General features: G+C 43.3%; 1 protein-coding gene across 1 annotated transcript; it reads right to left on the bottom strand.

The window, feature by feature from the left end:
- Nucleotides 1-3,722: 3,722 nt before the first annotated feature.
- Nucleotides 3,723-20,946, bottom strand: LOC149447725 (nephrocan-like). The gene is made up of 3 exons (XM_089652135.1): nucleotides 20,761-20,946; nucleotides 9,532-10,433; nucleotides 3,723-4,161 (listed from the first exon to the last, which is right to left on the bottom strand). The coding sequence occupies exons 1-3, from the start codon at nucleotides 20,944-20,946 to the stop codon at nucleotides 3,723-3,725; spliced, it is 1,527 nt and encodes a 508-aa protein (XP_089508261.1).
- Between the last annotated feature and the right edge of the window lie 143 nt (nucleotides 20,947-21,089).

Raw genomic sequence — 21,089 nt, 5'->3', positions numbered from 1 at the left:
GGCCATTGGGTGGGGAATGATCGGACAACTTTTAGTTTTTGACTTGAGTTGCTGTTTAAAGCTTCTTGAACACGGATATATGAATGTTTATATGCAGGATCTTGCCGACAGAAAGATCCTGAGTGAAAAACACAAGTTGTGTTCCCTAAAGGGTTAGTTCACTTTTTACCAAAACAACTACTTATGAAGATAAGGGTTGTTTGTAAATAAAAACAAACTGTGCAGCTTTGACCAAGTGGAATAAAGCCCTTGCTATAGGTGTCGGTGATTTATGTTCTTCATGAAGCCTGACTGGAAAACTCCTAGGATGTTGCCTATCTGTTACTGTTCGCCTTACCATCATCACAGGAGCAAGCTCTCAAATATTGAGCTCAGAGCTGTTGTATCATGGTAGAGAAATCACAGGTGAGGGGGTTTGAATCAGAGAAAGAGCTCACTTCTGTGATGGCGAAGGTGATTAGTAACAGCTAGCTGTTCCTTAGCAACATCCTTATCAACATATTAACATCATATTAAAATACTCCTATATAAGCTGCCAGGAGCTGGCATAAAAATATAGCATAAAAAATGTTAATTTGGTGTGTAATAATGCACATTTACAGGTGAATGGTGTTTAGACACTCATTCTCTACTCTAGAATATTAATTTATCCTGGCCACTGGAATTATATTACACACATATATACGCGTTATGTGCGTATGTATGTAAATTTTGCCAGTAAGGTCTTCTCTGAACGCAGGTTTGTGGCATTTTTTTATGTGGCAAGCATTTGCACCAGTGTCAGTAGCATTGCTGACACTGGGGCAAATTCAGGTAGTTTTTACTACTGCCACTTTAAGAACTTTTCACAATGTCAGCGACAGATTCTTAAAACAGAATTAAACCTAACTTTAAGCCCTCATGCACACTGGATGTTTTTACAGCTGCTGTTTTTGGCTTTTGACGATTTTTTCTACAGCTAGTAAACCCCCCCCCCCCAGCATGTTATCCTGTGTCCATGCACACATAGACTGTAATCAACATTTTTTGGCTGGGACGTTTTTTGGCTGGAATAAAAATCCAGGACTAGTGGGTTTCTAGAGGAATTTTTTTAGCTGAAAACGCAGCAAAACACGGTAAAACGCAGCAAATCGGCGTTTGTGGACCTTTTTTGGCCAACAAAAACCTATAGAAAAAACGCAATCGCAGAAAAACATGGGAAAACATCACTAATCGTGGCAAAACGCCACTAAACGCTAATGCAAAAACGCACGTTTTTAACGTGACATTACACAGCTAACGTTACCAGCGTTATCAAAACGTCCAGTTTGCATGAGGGCTAAGAAAACTGTGAGCAAGCTCTTTATTGTAGTAGAGACATGCATTAATACATACCTGCCTGCTCCCAGTTTATGCTTGAATGTACATTGAATTAAACTGGAAATGTGCAGTTCACCGTGCATTATTGGCACACTTTGCCTACTGTGTGCACAGGTGGGATGATGTCTTCCTCCGCCAACTAATCAAGCCTAAAACCCAGCACCCAGGGAGAAGATGACACTGTCTGGAGAGGGACATAACCACTGGAAGGTAGAAGTGACTATATTGGGGAGTTTAGTTCCACTTTAACCACTTGCCCTCCTGAGGATTTACCCCCATTCCTGACCAGGCCATTTTTTGCGACACGGTGCTGCATTACTTTTACTGATAATTGCAGTCATGCAACGCTGCACCCAAATTAAATTTACATCCTTTTTTTCCCACCAATAGAGCATTTGTCAGGGCTCTGTCTTCAGCAGAGGTGTTAGGAGACCTGGCACCCCTGCTAGTACCTTGCATGGCCGCAGAAGTTCACATTAGCTCAAATCTGGCTCCAAACAGCCTTTATAAGGAAACCCTGCTCTACTCTCAGGTGCTGGTTGATCTCTAGCTTCCCAGTACCTTATTTCTGTTCCTGTGCTATTGTGATCTGTGATTTCCTGATACTGACTCGGCTTGCTCCTGGACCTGTCTTCTCTGCTTAACCCCTAATCTGACCTTGGCTTGGCTAATGGATATCCCCTCTTGCTCCTCTGTGTATGACCTTGGCTGTCCCATCTGACTACATCTGCTCTGTTTCCCACCTGGTACCTGACCTCGGCTTTGAACTGGCTATCCTGTGATCCTCTGTTTCTCAGAAGGCACCACCTGTCTGCAGATCCCATCTCAGTGCATCAGCTGTGGACCACCAAGGAGCACTCCTACAGGCGACCTGTGCCACTTTGGGCCTGACTCCTGCTGTCCCACTCTCAGGGGAGTCTGGAACTTAGTCGCAAGGGAAGCCCTCTTTCCATTGGCCTCTAACACCAGGTATGTGATAGCGTTTTTTCGGTGGTATTTGATCGCCTCCTCCTTTTTTATTTTTTGTGCTATAAACAAAAAACTATATTTTTTACGTTTTACTATTAAACATGTCCGTAATGACAGTCCAAAGTGACGATAGACCCTTGGTGAGGTAGGCTAACGCGTTTCGGGAAACGTACTCTCTTCTTCAGAGCAAAAATGTAGGCCTGCTATTCCAAAATTTATAAGGCACAAAATGATTTAAGAGGACAGGAACACACCCCCTCACATGACAACCCAATCAGGGCTGAGCCAATCAGGTCCACCTCCAGCAACAATGTCACAGCGAAAAAATGGTGATGCGCATATGAACATGAATGGACAACCAGAACGCTTGGGGCAAAGGGCATGACAAAATGGGAAAAAAAAACAAAACAAAACAGTCCTCTTAAAACATTTTGTGCCTTATAAATGTTGGAATAGTAGGCCTACATTTTAGCTCTGAACAAAGGAGTACGTCTCCCAAAACGCATTAGCCTACCTCACCAAGGGTCTACCGTCACTTTGGACTGTCATTACGGACTCTTCTTCTCTTTTTTTAATCCCCCTTTGGTTTGTGAGTATGCATGTATATGCTTTTAAATAAATTTCTATTTCACCACGGTAATGCACGAAGAGAGTGCGCCCTGTTTTGCTTATATACTCTGCTTTGTATGGCTCTGCTATGCATACACAACTCATCCTTGGTTTTTCTTGCTGTCTGTGCATTTCTGTCCCAGACAGACAGAAATATAAACTGACATTATAAACCTTCCTACCTGCACCTTGTGATTTCCACCTGCATAAAAGGTGCATTGATCATGTAGTTTCATGGTGTCTTTTGGTGGCCTGTATGCACAGCCTATAGTAGGGTAGATTATCACATTCCAAAAGTTTATCTGTAGTCAAACAGGAGGAATGTGGCATTACACTGCACAGACCTCTGCATGACCTCCGTCTGTAGTCTAAGACCTGACATGTCCTGTGAACAAACTATATATCCCACAGTCCCTGGGTTACAAAGTCTTGTGTTCTGCAGGTGAGAGCTAACCAGTAATTAGATCTGACACATACACAAACATGCAAAGCAATTAACAGAGAGATGCTGACTTTCATCACATTAGCACTCTCACATTTGTGAAGCAAAACAGAGGAAATGGCAAGGCATTCGATGAAAAACTAAACAAAACAAATGTTTTTACTTTTATTTAAACTGGTCTATGTTACAAGATTTAATAAGTATATTCATATATTGTTAATTTTACTTACAAACATAAACAGGCTCATAATAATTGCTTTGCCCCATTACATAAACAGAAAAAAAGGAAACCATTCCAAAACTGTAAAAATAAGTGAGCTAAACCTCCAAAGTAGAAAACCCATCAATGAATCAAGTCATAATCGTAGTCTTCATCATTTTCTATGTCAAGTAGTTCATTAAATTTGATCTTTTTCTTAGGTTCTTTTCCTTTGTCAAAGGTATAGCTGCTCTCACAATGCCGTAACATAGTTTCAGAGGACATCCATCTTTCACCACGGCAGTAACTTGGCTCGATACATTGGCCTTCCTTTATATCAGTTCCTTTATCGACTAATAGTCTTCTGACCGTTAGAAGTTTGCAGGTGCAGTTCCAGGGGTTGCCGTCTAAATAGAGGTGTTGCAAACGTGGCAAGCATTCCAAAACCTGGTGATCTAGGGATGTGATTTTGTTATTTCGAAGGTTGAGAACCTGGAGCTGTTTCAAATTATTTACATCATGAACTCCAATGTGTTCAATTTTGTTGCCTTTGAGGTCTAACCGGGTTAGGGTCACTGGAAGCCTAAAAAAAAGACCAAAATTAATTTGGCTTCAAAAAGTTGAGGACTGTGGGTGTAAGGCATGAGCCTGAAAAACATAAACAAATTGCTTTGGGCATGTGCCTTATTTATTTTCTCAAGTATTTATACATCGTCAACAATTTACACAGCATTTTACATACTGTACATTCACATCAGTCCCTGCTCTCAAGGAGCTTACAATCCAAGGTTCCTACCTCAAATGCATACATAATCATACTTGGACCAGTTTAGTTGGGAACCACTTAATCTACTGACGTGTTTGGAACGTGGGAGGAAAATGAAGTACATGGAGGAAATCCCCACCCAGGACCGTCCTAGTGCACAGGCCAACCTGGGTACTGCCAAGGAGCCCCAGGTGCAAGGGGGGCCCCTACTGTCCCCCCCCACCGTGCATTTTCTGGCACTCCTCTGGCACTTTGCAGGGGTTAAGGAAGAACCCCCCCAAGGCATAATATTTGCTGCTTGTGTGGGAGGGATGTGTTTTTCTCCGATCACATGGAATGAATAGGGGAGGAGGACAGCGGGCATTGAAGCAGTACACATCACGTCCACACAAGCAGCAGTGGTAAGATTGTGGCCAGATCTAGGGGACTGCTGGAGTAGACTAGGCCCCGCCAGAGTTAAGTTGCACTGCCTAAAAGCCCGCTACCACTCCTGAGGCTGTGCCGGAAGTCTTCTATCCCTGCACAGTACATGGCTTGAGTACAGCAGTAAGAGCTCCTCCTTCCCATCCGATTTCCTTACACACAGCTACAGTGTGCACAGTGTAGAGCAAGCTACTGTAACTGAGCTTCCGTTCTAACCATGGAATTTCAACAGGTCAGAACTAAACCCAGTAGCCATCTATACACTGTGCAGATTGTAGCTGTGTATAAGGGAATCGGGTTTCAGCTCCATTGTGTGCTATGTGGGGAGCAGGAGATCTTGGTGGCTGTGATCAGGCTGTGTACAGTGCATGGATGGGAGGAAGAGCTGAGCTCTGCCTAGTGCACTGTCAGTAGTGCCCCCTTTCCTCTCTCCTGCCATTAGTGACCCCCTGTACTGTGCCTTCCTGTCCCCATATTATGTCCTCCTGCTCACCCTGTACTGTGCCCTCCTGCCCCCAGACTATGTCCTCCTGCCCACCCTGTACTGTGGTCTTCTGTCCCCTGTCCTGTGCCTTCTGCCCGCCCTGTACTGTGCCCTCCTGATCGCCCTGTACCGTGCCTCCTGTCCGCCCTGTACTGTGCTATTTTGACCATCCTGTACTGTGTCTCTTGCCTATCCTGTACTGTGCCCTCCTGTCCCTTGTATTGTGCCTTCCTGACTACCTGTACTGTGCCTCCTGTCCACCCTGTACTGTTCCCTCCTGCCTGCCCTGTACTGTGCCATCCTGCCTCCTGTACTGTGCCCTGCTGCCTGTCCTGAACTTTTTCCCCCTGCCCACTCTGTAATGTGCCCTCAAGCCTGCCCTATACTGTGCCCTCCTGCCCGCCCTGTACTGTGCTCTCCTGCCCCCTTGTACTGTGTCCTGCTAACCACCCTGTACTGTGCCCCCCTCCTGGCCCCCATACTGTGCCCTCCCCCCAGATTGTTTCCTTCTGCCCTGTCTATACTGTGTCCTCCTGCCCACCCTGTACTGTGCCCTCCTGCCTGCACTGTATTGTCCTCCTGCCCACCATGTACTGTTCCCTCCTGCTCCCCTGTACTTTGCTCTACTTCCCACCCTGTACTGTGTACAGACATACATACAGTATATACAAGCCGCAGATGCTGGGAGGCTGTGTACGGGGAAAAGAGGGTCAGTGTATACAGGGGATCAGTGTGCAGAGATGGTGGGACAATGTATACAGGAGGTGAATTTAATGTGGGATTATTCCCTAGTTGTGTTTATTTGTTGTTTGTAATCAGACTAAAAGGCTACATCTGATGTAGCATGCTGCAGGAAACTCTCTCCCTAGTAGGGGTCCCAGTGCCTTACTTTGCCCTGGGGCCCATGAATCTTTTAAGATGGCACTGTCCACACAACCACAACAAGAAAATCCAGGTAGTGTCCTGGTTGGGCTTCAAACCAAGGACCCTAGTGCTATTCCCTCTTCATCTCAATGACCACTATTGCAGGCAAGTCTGTCAAAAATGACAGCTGACACTTGCTCTGCATTGCAGCAGTGAGGGCAGTCCCTGTTGTGTGGAACAAAGCTTCTTAACAGGGTTAAACACATTGAATAGAAGATTTATTGAGAAATATGATGTAACATCTATTTACTACTATTGTTTCATATGTGGGCAGAGGTGACCTTTGACCTGCATATTTTGTCTGGCAAAGTGTATATATGTAAAATCATATATTAATTTCCATAAAGATTTCAGTTATTTCTAGCCTATTTCTACAACCCCAATTCCAAAAAAGTTGGGACGTTGTGTAAAATCTACATAAAAACAGAGTGCAATGATTTGCAAATCTCATAAATCCATATTTTATTCACAATTGAAATTAGAACACATAACAAATGTTTAGACTAAGAAAATGTACCATTTTAAGAAAATAATAAGGTAATTTTGAAATCAATGGCAGAAACACGTCTCAAAAAAGTTGGAACAGGGCAATGTTTACCATGGTGTAGCATCCCCTCTTTTAAAAACATTCTGTAAACATCTGGGAACTGAGAAGACCAGTTGGTGGAGTTTTGGTAAAGGAATATTGTCCCATTCTTACTTGATACTGGAGTCTAACTGCTCAACAGTCCTTGATCTGCTGTGTTGTATTTATTGTTTCAAGAAGCGACAAATATTTTCAATTGTTGAAAGGTCTGGACTGCAGGTAGGCTAGTTAAGCATCTAGACTCTTCTACTACGAAGCCATGTTGAAATATGCAAGGCCTTCCCTGAAAGCAACATCATTTGGATGGGAGCATATGCTGTTGAAAGATAAATCCAAGTTTTAGAGCATTGATGGTGCCTTTCGAGATGTGTAAGCTGCCCATTCCATACTCACTAATGCACAGGCATACCATACTCAGTTTTGAACTGAGTGTTTATAACAAGCCAGGAGGTCCCAACAGTAAATAAAATCAGCTGATTTTCGTCCCGTCTATGGCCGACATTTAATTATTTCTGTCCCTGCAGAGAGCTATTATATTTGACATTAAAAAGTATAGTGGTTGCAACAATGTATAAATTTGTATCCATTTCGGATACAGATGTTTTTATTCGGATACAAATAGATACATTGTTGCAACCTCAATACTTTTTCATGTCAAATATAATAGCGGACTGGAATTCTTCTTCTACTTTTTCCTACTTCTTTTTCTTCTTCTTTTTCTTGCAGGTCACGGCTCATGCGCAAATTTTTTATCGGTAAAAAGATCGGCCGATTTGTCCATCATTGCCACGGAAATCGGCCGAACGGCTAAATCGTCCGATTTTTTTCCAACTTTACCAATAAAAAAAGTGCCAAAATCCAGAAAAACAGCCAACCAATTAACCCATTAATGGTGAGAAAATTTGCTGTTTTTCGACCCATATATGGCCTGCATTACTTTGATAGATTTTTGTTGCTCTGTCCCAACTTTTTGAAACATGTTGCCGCCATCAATTTCAAAATGACCTTTTTTTTCTTAAAATGCTACATTCGCTCAGTTTAAACATTTGATATTTTTTAAATGTTCTATTGTAAATAAAATATGGATTTGTGAGATTTGCAAATCATTGCATTTTGTTATTATGCAGATTTTACACAGTGTCTCAGCTTTTTTGTAATTGGGGTTGTATTAATCAGAACGATCTTGAAGTTTGTAAACTTACTTTATGAAGATCCCCACACATTTACTTCTGGGAATTATGTGACACATATTCACTATTCCCTGTGGGTAGGCACTGCTGAGTCACAGATTTTACAGTGTCTGCCTTCTGAATTACTGGGGCACTATGAGGTGGAGTTTCAGGAGGAAGCAAGGTACCATGGGCTATGTAGTCTTTAGAAATTAAAAGTAAACAGCAGAGGAGAAGCTGTAAAACATGCAGGGAATCCAGGAAGCTGTGGAAAGAGATGGCCAGCAGACAGGGAGCACTCACAACATGAAAGGAAATGTTTCAAGTAAGCTTATACTGGATTGTCAAAAACATCTACTACAGTATTTGCATTGTTATTACAGTGCTGATGTTATAAAATTAAAATGTATTCTGTGACAATATATATTCTTTAAAGTGTTACTAAACCCACAACAGTGAAATCAGTCTGTAGATGCAGTAAAGCATGCTTGTTATACTCACTGTGGAACCTAAGGGGTTAATCCTCTGCATTGTGTAAAAAGGCCATTTGATCCTTTCTTCTCTGCCCCTCCTCTTGTTCAAATGTCCAGGTCTTATCTCCTGATAAGACAGACTGAACCCGTAGCTCTTCTGCACATGCTCAGTTTAGTGTGTATTGCTAGTGAGTTTTTTTTTTCTTGGGAGAGTGCATGTGATCAGCACAGAGCTAGTCAGCACTGTCCAGACAGAGGTCAGGGGTTTTGCATCCTACTAGAGCAGAAAGAAAACTCCTACAAGCTTTAACAAGTGCTCAGCTGAAGTCACAAGATTGCTCTAACTGCTGATGAGAAAAGGTATTTAGCAGTTAATATTTACTAAAATAATTGCACTTCCATGTTTTGTGTACTGTGGGACCATATATAGTGAATTCAGGGTTTGGGGTTTTGTAACACTTTAAAGCCTAAGTTTACTTAAAAAAAATGTTTAAATCAGCACAAGGATATATTACTTAATTTAAACATGATGGGGTTTATTTACTAAAGCTGGAGAGTCCAAAATCAGACTCCCTTCTGCATAGAAACCAATCAGCTTCCAGGTTTCATTGCCAAAGCTTCATTGAACAAGCTGAGGTTAGAAGCTGATTGGTTTCTATGCAGAAGGGAGTCTGATTTTGGACTCTCCAGCTTTAGTAAATAAACCCTGATGTGTCCCTTATGCTGCTGTGTACTGGTTTAGCAAAAGTTTTCTTCCTCCTAGGCACCCCACCCCCACTGCCGTAATCTTCTGGTGTGACAGGGGTTAATAGAACTGAGTAAGCTGTGACAGGCACTTATCAAGTGTTCCTGACTATGTCCACCTTTTGGTTTTCACTCTTTGCAATGGTCATTGGCCAACTAAAGGAACTACACAAGCACCATATCCTAATCTCTAACTACCCTTTTGCAACATACCACTAGACACGGCTTTAAATGCATGTACTCTGTAGGCATGATGACTATGACTACTGACTCTGAATCAAATGAAGTGTAATGGTTTATTTTATATTTTTTTTCTCATTTTATTATTTTATATAACATTTGCCAAATTGACATAATCCGCTGTCTAGTAGGTAACAAACTTACCCCTGTGGAATTGAGGTTAGAAGGTTTTGCTCCATGGCCAAGTTGGACAAGTGAACACACCACTGGAGTGTTTTGTCTTCTAACTGAATCATTCCATTATTGTCCAGGAACAAATGTTTAAGGTAAGACAGGCTCTTCATGTCTTGTACTGTCACTCTGGAAATCTGGTTATCACTGCAGTCAAGTCTCTGTAATTTGAATGGTAATTTATTGGGGAAAGATGAGAGGTGGTTCTTGGACAGATCTAAAGAGGTAAGATTGACAACAGTTTGGATACCATCTGCTGAAGAAAGCTGGTTCCCAGAAAGGTTAAGCTCAGATAGAATTTCCAACTGTTTTACATCTCTGACTCGAACATTTTTTATGTTATTCCTCTCAAGCCTCAACGAAAGCAGTGATCGTGGGAGTTGTGCTGGAATTTTAGCCAGTTGGTTTCCTGCTAACTTAAGAAACTGCAAGCTTGGGAAGTGTGAAAAGAAATGTTCATGAAAGAAGAGCATCTTGTTGTTCTCCAAGCCTAGGTATCTCAGTTGTGTCAGCTTAGCTGTCCCAGATATGCTTTGCATTCCATTACTGTCCAGGATCAGGCGCTGTATATTTGTCAATGTAGAAAACACGTCAAAGGACAATGTCAGCAGCATGTTGTTCTGGATTTCAAGCACCTTTAGCTTGGTCAAACCATCAAAATCATAGTGATGAACAGAGCGAATAGAATTATCTCCAAGTTTCAGGACCTCCAGACTTGGTGGAAGTGATCTGGGAATAGTGGTTAGCTTATTCTTCCATACTTCCAACACTTTCAAGTTACTCAGTGCTTTGAAAGTGTTATTTTCAGTTGTTTCTGTCCCACTGGAAAACAGCACCAACTCTTGCAAACCAGACAGGCAAGTGAAGTCTGAGAGCTGGGAAAAAAGCAATTATATTATTAAGTGCTAGTAAATGTCTTTTATGTTTTTTTATGTGCTTAATGCAAAATGTGTGCTGCATAAATACCTGACTTTAAAGTGTTTATTTGCCTACATGTAAAGCCTGGTACAAACATCATGTTATTTTTGTTAATTTTAGTTGTTTTTGTTGAACTTAGCAGCTCGCAAGGAGGTCTCTGTACTAACTATTCAATGTTAGTATAGCAATCTCCCTGCTGTGCTATTGTGTTCTGAAGTGGGGGCTACCCCCACCAGAACACACCGGTCAGTGCTTGCAGCCAGTGTGTCAGGGTCCACCGCAGCGTCTCGCCCAGCGCATGCGCAGTCTCGTCAGCTCGCGCCGGGATACCGGCACTAGGTCCGCGGCTGAGGGAGACTCGCGCATGCGCAGTAGGCGCTGCGAGTCCACGCTGGGCGGCCAATGACAGCGCAGGGCGCGGTATTTAAAGATACCCTGCGCTGTCACAGATCGCCGCAAGGTCTCTTCCTGTACCTGAGTTCCTGTATTCCTGTGCCTGTACTATTGTGGACCCGGATTGCCCTGACTACGCTGCCTTCTCCTGATTTTGACCCGGATTGCCCTGACTACGCTGCCTTCTCCTGATTTTGACCCGGATTGCCCTGACTACGCTGCCTTCTCCTGATTTTGACCCGGATTGCCCTGACTACGCTGCCTTCTCCTGTCCTGACCCCCGGCTTGTTTTACCTCTCTGCGGACTGACCTTCCCTATACTGACCCTGTGTGTGACCTGACTATCCTTTGCCTGCCGTTTCTGTACCTCGCTGCCCCCTAGGTGACAACTGGCTAGTTTTGACTACGATCCGTCCATCCATCCATCCATCCTGCCTGGGCCTGCCAGCCTCCTCACATCTGGCTCTCCTCCTGTATCCATCCCCGGAGGTTCCCTCTGCCACGGGTGGGATTGCTCGGAGGTCGTGACCTGGTCCTGGTCTGCTTCAAGTCCATCCCCACCATCAGGGGCCCTGGTGAACACGCAGACCGGGACTTAGACTCCACACTCTGGGTATTCCTGTCTAGTGGGCTGCCAGAGAGGCTCCACCGGGCGGATCCGTAACACAGTGGCTGAGAGTGCTGATCAGATGCCGATCGGCTACTCGTTTTCCAGCAAGCTTGCTCGGCAGAAGATGGTCGTGAGGTTGGCTTCTGTCAAACAAGGATAGTAAAGAGATCAATCAGACCCCTTCAAAAAAAGATGTTTTAAAAGAGAATCGACAGTGGTGTAAAATTAACAGCTTTACTGAGACCACAAATAGGTAATAAGGCCAGTAGACCAGGAATCCTCCATTCACTTTAAAATAAGGTAAGATAACGTTATCTGTTTAAAATCACACCCGGGCCACACACATATTCATATAAAACTCTTAACAGCTACCATCCGTCTTAAATGAGCATATTAAATGAGTCAGTGATATACAGAGCCTCATCTAACGGGTTTACCCGCATTCAGCCAAAAGGCAGTGACAGGGCTCTGGGAATCAGTCTCACCAGGTATACCTGATAACCTGCATAATGATAACAATCATCATATAGATACACATGGGTTAAGGGGGCTATATTGAGACCTGAAATGGGTTATATAAGCGGTACAAGTCCGGGTCAATGACCACTGCAGAAATGTATCCCTATGGCTAAAGCATAGGTGCACCAGTATTGGCAGTTAGAAAAGCTGCTTAAGTATAATGAAGGTTTAAAGCTAATTAGCTTGTGTATAGCCAGGCATTACCAGCCCAATGGTAGCCTGGTTACAGGATACATAAGGTGGTGATGACATCCAAAGATAAGTTATTGGAGTAAGCGTGTGTCACTAAAGTTCCATAGAAGTGAAGCTGATGGCCGTGAATAAGGCAATATTGGACTTGTTGCACAAGAAACGGCAGCCGCCGCATAAACTGTGCCCATAGGCTCTCACCACTCCAAACGATATAGTGGATCTACTTGATGGTATTACAATCACCACATGGATAACAGAGTTGTAAGGAAACTTGGATCTCATCTGGACAAACGGACCATGATAGCCTCCGATACCCCACAGGGTTTGGGAGGTGATCCTCTGGTTAGAAGTGCTCAAGGTGGCAGTCTTAGGTAGTGAAGCGGAGGTGGCAACTTCAACACCACCTCTGCTGGGCATTGTCGTGCACCAGGAGGAACCCAGGACCCATTGCACCAGCATAGGGTCTGACAATGGGTCCAAGGATTTCATCCCGATACCAGCATAATGTTCTCCACAGCTTCTCCAGACCCTTTCACGTCTGTCACATATGCTCAGGGTGAACCTGCTCTCATCTATTAAAGCACAGGATGCCGGTGGTGGACCTGCCAATTCTGGAGTTAATTGGCAAATTCCAATTGAGCTCTATGATGCCGGGCAGTGAGCACAGGGGCCACTAGAGGATGTCGGACCCTCAGTCCACCCTCATGAAGTCTGTTTCTGATTGTTTGGTCAGAGACATTCACACCAGTGGCCTGCTGGAGGTCATTTTGTAGGACTCTGGCAGTGCTCATCCTGTTCCTCCTTGCACAAAGGAGCAGATACCGATCCTGCTGTTGGGTTAAGGACCTTCTACAGCCCTGTCTAGCTCTCCTAGAGTAACTGCCTGTCTCCTGGAACCTCCTCCATGCTCTTGAGTCTGTGCTGGGAGACACAGTAAACCTTCTGGCAATGGCACATATTGATGTGCCATCCTGGAGGATTTGGACTGCCTGTGCAATCTCTGTAGGGTACAGGTATCGCCTCATGCTGCCAGTAGTGAAACTGACTCTAGCCAAATGCAAAACTAGTGAAAAACAGTCAGAAAAGATGATGCCTCCACCTGTAAAACCATTCCTGTTTTGGGGGTTGTCTTATTGTTGCTCATCATTAACACCAAAGCAACTGAAACTAATTAACAACCTTCTATGCTACTTAACTGACCAGATCTATTTCCCAGGAGTTTCATTGACTTGAAGCTATACTCTGATTAAAAATTGTTCCTTTCATTTTTTTGAGCAGTGTACTTGTAAAGTTGAAGCTGTAGTAGGGAGCAAAAGCTGCATAAGTTGATGTCTCCTCTAAAGTGCTGCTCCTATACCCTGTCATGGTTGGTGTGTGTAGCACCAGCCAAGCATGGCCCATTCAAGTGAATGAGGCCGCTCTGCAGTTGCCCTGCAACCTTGTACAGTACAGCAAACAAAAGGTTAAATAGGCAGTGCTGTTGTGCTTTCTCAATACTTGCTTTAAGCCCTTGGACCCCGCAGAAGAGTACAGTTGCAGGGCACTTGCAAAGTGGCCCATTTACTTGAATGGGTGTCGGCTGACAGGTGGTAGCACCCACCAAAAGCAACAGGGGGTGTAATTCCTGCTGCAGCATGTGAACACCTTTGGCTGCTGCCTCAACAGCTAAAGAGGGCAGGGATTGGGGGCAGTAAACTGTGATTCAAACACAGGGTTTTACCACTCCCCAACTTTACATGTGAACAAGCCCTTAGGGTGCCACTGCCAATTACAACTAAGGGCTCATTCACAGGTGCAGTAGGCACTGCTGCTCCTCTGCAAAGTGATCCCAGTGCATTTGACAGGTGCATTTGACAGGTGGCGAGCAGGCAATATGTTGCCTCCGCATCAACTGATTTAAACCCATGATTGCCATGCAATGCACACAATTTTAACACAGTAGTATGGCAATTAGAGGTTTACATCAGGTATGAGGAGGCAACAGTGTGCCTGGTGATCTTTGACTTCTTCCATGTTGTTCAGGTTGATCACCACCTCTTTAAGGTTGTCTAACCCTGCTCTATAGCAGCAGAGCCAAGCTAAGAATCACTACTTTAGTAAAAAAAGAATGCAACAGAAACAGCTACTTGCAATTATCCCCATAAACAGCATTCTCTAAGGCTGCATTCACACTTGAGTGATTTGTAGCTTGAATCTTGAAGCTCCAAAAATGCTCAGACTTGAAAAATCAGTTGTTCTCTATGGTGCCTGTTCATATGATCGGGTGCGAACAGGCACCATAGAAAACAATTGATTTTTTAAGTTTGAGCTTTTTTGGAGTTTGGAGCTTTTAGCTTCAAGCTACAAATTGCTCAAGTGTGAAGGCAGCTTCAGTAAAGTTCAGAGTAACTCTGGTAACACATGTGAACCATTGGAGGTATCCAAGGCCCAAGGACACAGGGGGGGGGGGGCACCCCACTGGAACTGGAGAACTCTGGCAGCAGTCGAGGAGGGGATCCCATGTGTAGCTTCCTGGAAAAACTGTGTGATAGTAGGCTCTGGCCAAGTTGCCTGCACACCAGTTCTGGCAGTGGAAGGCTGCTCACCTGGCTGCAGATCACTTGTCCAGCTACTTCTACTTTATTAGGTTCGTCCTTTCTGAGCTCTGTCTAGGATCCCAGAGAGTTATGGGAAAGAGCAGCTAAAGGGGCCTGAGACTCCATCTGAACATGGTAAGTAGATGACACTCTGCTGCAATAGCTTTATACAGCACATGGTATTAATCACAAAGGAGACACACCGATAACTGCAATGTACCATTAACAGTTTCTGTCAATTCCATGCTAAAGTGTTGTCTTGATCTGTTCAGTTGTTCTAGGATTTGAAAGTGGTTAAAATTATTATTATTATGCAGGATTTATATAGCGCCAACAGTTTGCGCAGCGCTTTACAATATAAGGGAGCCAGTACAATTACTATACATTTCAGTACAGAAGGAATAGGAGGGCCGTGCTCGTGGAGCTTACAATCAAAATCTTTCTATGAATTCCTGGGTGTATCCACTTTAAAGCTGGCCATACACCTCACAATCTGATTGAACAATCTTTTTTAGATCTACCAATTATGTAGTACAAATTCAGTGCATTGTTTATACAATGTTAATGTGTGTATTATTAGAAACAAATTGCCGCTGGCAGCAGTCAGAATGTTGCAAATCCTGTCATCTGCCTAGATGCACCTGTCCCCCAGCCATTTTGATAGTCAGAAGACTCTCCTGTGACTATGAATAGCAGTGAGGCATAGAATCTTGCCAAAAAAAAGGGTAACAGTAGAAAAAGTGAATTTCTGTATGTGCAAAATTGTGATATTTCTACCTAAGGCTTATGTCAGATGGGTGACTTTTCTGCTAGTGATCCTGGTACGGATAATTTGTTAAAATCACCAGGGGCAGGATCGCTAAAAGGCTGCCTGTTTGTCCTTATAGAATGGCTCCCTCTGCAGCTGAGGCAGTGCAATGTCTGTTCCAATTCTAGCGATCAAAATTCAGCAGTGTTAGGGACAATAGTTACAAAGTTAGTTTGGCTGAAAAAAGAAAAAAGTCCATCCAGTTCAACCATTAAAAATAAAAAAAAAGAGTTATAATCCTATACTCACAGTTGATCCAGAGGAAGGCTAAAAAACCCATCAAAGCATTATACAATTTGCTCCTGCAGGGGAAAAAATTCCTTCCTGATCCCCCGAGAGGCAATCGGATATTCCCTGAATCAACTTTACCTATAAATGTTAGTATCCAGTTATATTCTGTGTATCTAAGAAAGAATCCAGGCCTTTTTAAAGCAATCCACTGAGCTGGCCAGAACCAACTCTTGAGGGAGTCTATTCCACATTTTCACAGCTCTTACTGTGAAGAAACTTTCCGTGTTTGGAGATTAAATTTCTTTTCCTCCAGACAATGACAGAGAGACATCTCATTACATCTAGCTACAAAGGGAGAGAATCCATAGGGACAGACAGAGATGCCTTTTAGTGATCCTACCGCTGGTGATTTGTCTGTAGAATCACCAGTCTGATATCAGCCTTTCTTTCAGTAAAGGCTATATTATTTTGTTATTTTACTTAGTAAATGTCTGCAGATTGTTTTTACATTTCATTAATAATTTGAGTATTTGTATTCCTGTATGTGACAGTGTCATTGCCATGGCCTCTGTATGGCTGATGTCAGATGGGTGATTCTGCCACTAACAATAAATCACCAGTGGCAGGATCACTAGAGGTTGCCGTCTGTCCCTGTGGAATGGCTCCCTCTGTAGCCAGAGGCAAAAGATGTTAATGGGCTGAAGACCAGACCTTTTCTGACACTTATTGTTTGTATTTTAAAATCAGTATTTTTGCTGTCAAATTACTTGGAACCCCTATACATACAGAGTTTATATAAAAATGGTGAGTGTTGCAATTTGTTATGTTACACGGTAATTGTGCAGTGGTTTTTCAAATGCAGTGGGGTTTTGTTTTGTATTTCAATGATTTTTATTAGTTTATAAACATTAAAAAAAAACAGGAGCAACAAGACACGCCCACACAGAGGCCAATTGCACATACAAAAATAAGGAAAACAGTGCTCTAACACCAATAGAGCAGGGCCTATCAAAGGCCCAGAAATGACAAAAACATTGGTATAACAGTAACTCAGTAACTCAAACCAAAGGCAGCTATCCACCGCTACACCAAAAACAAACAGAAATGGAAAAGGAAGGAGGAGTACAAAAGGGAAAAGATGACAAGACCATGAACAGGGGTTCGGGAACGCCAGTACCGAGCAACAACACAACCCCAGACTAGCCTGGGGGAGAGTGGGAAGGAAAAATGCAGTGGTTTTTTTCTTTAAGCAGAGGCCCTAGAAAATAAAATGGTGAATGTTGCAATTTTTTATGTCACACGGTAATTGTGCAGTGGTTTTTCAAATGTAGTGGTTTTTTTTTAAAATATACTTTAATGAAATTGAATGCACAAAAACACAATATCATACCCAATTATTTGGTAAAAAATAAAAGATGATGTTACACAAAGTAAATAGATACCTAACATGCCAAACCAAAGCCATGCTTTAAAATTGTGCACGCTGGTTGAATGGTGACAAACTATGGTATTTAAAAATCTCCATTGGCGATGATTTAAAAGCCTTTATAGGTTACCAATTTAGAGCTACACGAGAGGTCTGGTGCCAGAATTCTTGGTCTCGTTATAACGTTCACATGTGTGGTGTGAACACTATTTACATATGTGTGCACGACCTACGTATGCAGTCGCCTTTGCATGCAAGCACTTTACATTGTCACTTTTTCTGGTTTCTAATACCATAGAGATGATCGGGGACGTCGCAGTTCTCTCCTGCTGCATGAAAAAGCAATCCAGCGGCTAATTAGCCTCTAGGATTGCTTTTACATAAAAGCCGATCACCTCCTGAAAAAAATACTTAAAGTGCCACTGTAAATATACGCATTGCAGTCAGCAAGTGCATCGCTAACAATGTGAGCAACATATCACTGATCCAGCTATAGAGGGGGTCATTCCATAGGGAAAAACAGGCAACCTCTTAGTGATCCTGTTGCTGGCTTTAGTGATCCTTCAGCTAGCGATTTTTTTCTAGTAGCAGAATTGCCCATCTCATATCAGCCTACATACATTGTATAACCTTGTAAAAGATGGTGTGGCTTTATAAATCATTATAAGTACTACTACTTACATCATACCTCCCAACTTTCTGAGATGGGAATGAGGGACACCTATAAACAAAAGTATGTAGGCATAGGACACACCCCTGCCACAGCTCCTTAACCCCTTCCCGCCGGCGCCTCCCAGCCCTTGAAGAGTTTCAGACGCTGGGGGCGTGGTTTAGAGATCATTTGACCGCTGTGATGCGTCGTCACAGCGGTCACATGATCGGGAAAGGTCCCGATCGAAAGAGTGGACTGGGACCTTTCCGTGAGTACCGCACATGTGTGCTGGGAGCGCGCAGAGCACACGCTCTCAGCACATATGTTTTTTGTTACATGAACGCAAATGTGCGGCCGCTCAGCATCTAGGCCCTGACACCGAGAGGCCGCACATTTGTGTGCGGCTGGTGTGAAGGGGTTAAAGGAGAATTAAAAAAAAAAGATTGGTTAAACCAACAAGTGCTTTTTTTACCACTACTATTCCTTTAGATTGGCTTTTGGAATTTACAAAAGCAGCCATTTAGGATTTGGATGAAAAATTTGTACTGTAAAACACTTTTTGATACATAAGTATTGCATTTTATATACAACTATATAGATTAGACCAAAATTAGGGACAAATGAGGAGGAAAGAGGGACAGAGGGGCTTTGTTTCAAATGAGGGACAGTACCTCGAAATCAGGGACTGTTGGGAGCTATGCTTACATACCTCCCCAACTTCCTGAATGGGACACCTCTTAGCACACAGTATATAGGCAAATGAACAGCCCTGGTTACCCTGGCCACAAAGATTTAAAATGGAGAAAATGATTAGCTAAACCACACAAGTGCTTTTTTTACCTCTATTCTTCCTTTATATTGGCTTTTCAAAATACGATATGCAGTAATATTGAGGTTGGATAAAAGTAGTAGTGCATAACATTTTTGTTAGTAAAATAGTACATTTTGTATAGAGATATACACATCAGATCAAAAAGAGGGACAGCTGAGACTGTAAGTGGGACAGAAGGATTTGGTCTCAAAAGAGGGACAGTCCCTCCAAAAGATGGTCAGTTGGGAGCTAAGCTGGTATTACTGCTACTAATATTATAGTATTATAGTAACAAAGTATAACAAATCAGTGTTATATATACCCTTGCTTTCAGTGGATGATTTTTTTTGTAGTTATACAATATTGAAAGGGTGAACCTTTTCAAGGCTACATTCAGAGCGGCAAATTGTAGCAGCAGGAATCAGAGATTCCTGCTGCGGCTCTCAGCAGCTAGGTGCAGCCAGTGGCCCCATTCACTACAATGACAGGTCATCAGCAACCAGAGCAATTGTTGGCTCTCTGCATTGCCAGCAATTACCTGCTGTGATCACTGCTGAATGCTGCGTCACTGGCTATGCAGAGAGCTGTGAAAAGCTGCAATTGAGGGTGACCTGTCATTATAGTGAATGGGGCCACTGGCTGCACCTAGCCGCTAATAACCGCATCAGGACACTGATTCCTGCCGCTACAATTTGCATTGGCCCTAATTGCCGGTGTGAGTGTAGCATAATATAATGTCAGTTCCTGCAATGTGAATAAGCTGAGGCTTTTTTTCTCAGAGAATAGCTGCAGGTACCCCTCCTTATCCTAAAACACCCCTTGTGTCCACCTCTGACCTACCTTTGAGCACTGACCGTTGTCTCTTCCCCCTATCCACCTCCTAGTACTGCTCCTTTTAGAGAATACAGAGCCAAGTATAATTTTGCAGTGTTAAGTAATGTGCATGAAATTGGTTAACAATAATAGACACCTCCGAGCAACAACAGATCCTTTCCAACAAAAGTACACCCTTCCCCAGGAACAAAATACACCCCAACAACAGTAGATCTGTCCCAGCAACAATACACCCCTGCTGGTAACAATAGATCCCCTAGCAGTCAGTGTCAGTAGACCCTCCCCCATCAATATAAGAATCCTAGAGCAACAATAGATTCCCTACATCAACACTAGACCCCCCAGCAACACTACACCCTCCAGCTACAATAGACCCCCAGCAATTAGCATTAATAAATCCTCCAGCATACCCCAGCCCCCTTTGCTTGTACCTACACTCTGTGCTGGAGGTGGCAGAACTGTGGGCAGCACAGTGGCTAAATGGTTAGTACTTCTACCTGGCAGTGCTAGAGTCATTGGTTCAAATCCCAACCACAGCACCACCTGCCTGATATTGGCATGTTCTCCCTGTGTTTGCATTGGTTTCCTCCCACACTTCAAAGACATGCTGGTAGGTTTATTGGTTCATGTGAATGTAAGGTAGGGAGCTTAGATTATATATACACCCCTTGAGGGTTAGGGACTGATGCAGAGACTGACCATTTGGAAATGTGGGCACTGCCCAAGGGCCCAGGGTCAGCAGGGGGCCCCATGAGATGCCCCTGGTACCTTCTTCATAAGCCTTTTTGAGTTTGGGCAAGGACACAGGGGCCCCATGATTCCCTATTGCCCGGGGGCCCCATGAATTATCAGTCCGCCCTGGGCTGATGTGAATGTACAATATATAAACTTATGGCACTATATATATATATATATATATATATAAACTGATAGCACTATATAAGTACCTGTGATAAATAAATATAATCAAACATACATCACAAACCCACAATTGCCTCTCTGGGTAAATTTACTTTTAGTTATTTTATAACAGGTAAAAAAAACTTCAAGATATCTGTATTTACTTAAATGTGTAACTGTGTATTGCATAATTCCTGTATAATATTATCTCGCTATATTGTACAGCGCTGAGCAAACTATTGGCGCTATATAAATCCTGTATAATAATAATATAATGGCATTGTTCAGTAGGTATGGTTGCAGTGACATTTCCTTGCAGTACCTGCACTCACCTGTAGGTGTCGGATCCTGCTGTGGCTGATGTAGAGCTTCCTGGTGGAGGCAGGGATCCCCCCTGGGATGTCAGAGATCCTGAAACATTGCATTGCCCTGGGGGAGTCACAACTACATCGCCGAGGGCAAAGAGCCAGACAACTGCATAGGCAGGAGAGCAGGCACAGAAGACTAATGACAAACATATTCAGCTAACCCTAGTGTGAGATGTGGCTGACAATATATAGTATGATCAGATCTGATTATGGAGGGCAATCACAGTCTGTGTACTTATCTAAGCCAAGGGGTGACAGCCAACAATGGACTCCCTGACAGTCTTGATGAATTA

The sequence above is a fragment of the Staurois parvus genome, unplaced genomic scaffold (assembly GCF_062004578.1).
Source record: "Staurois parvus isolate SC_StPar_1 unplaced genomic scaffold, SC_StPar_1.0 ptg000672l, whole genome shotgun sequence".
Taxonomy (NCBI): domain Eukaryota; kingdom Metazoa; phylum Chordata; class Amphibia; order Anura; family Ranidae; genus Staurois; species Staurois parvus.
The sequence above is the reverse complement of the archived record's forward strand: the minus strand, read 5'-3'. Positions and strand labels throughout refer to the sequence as shown.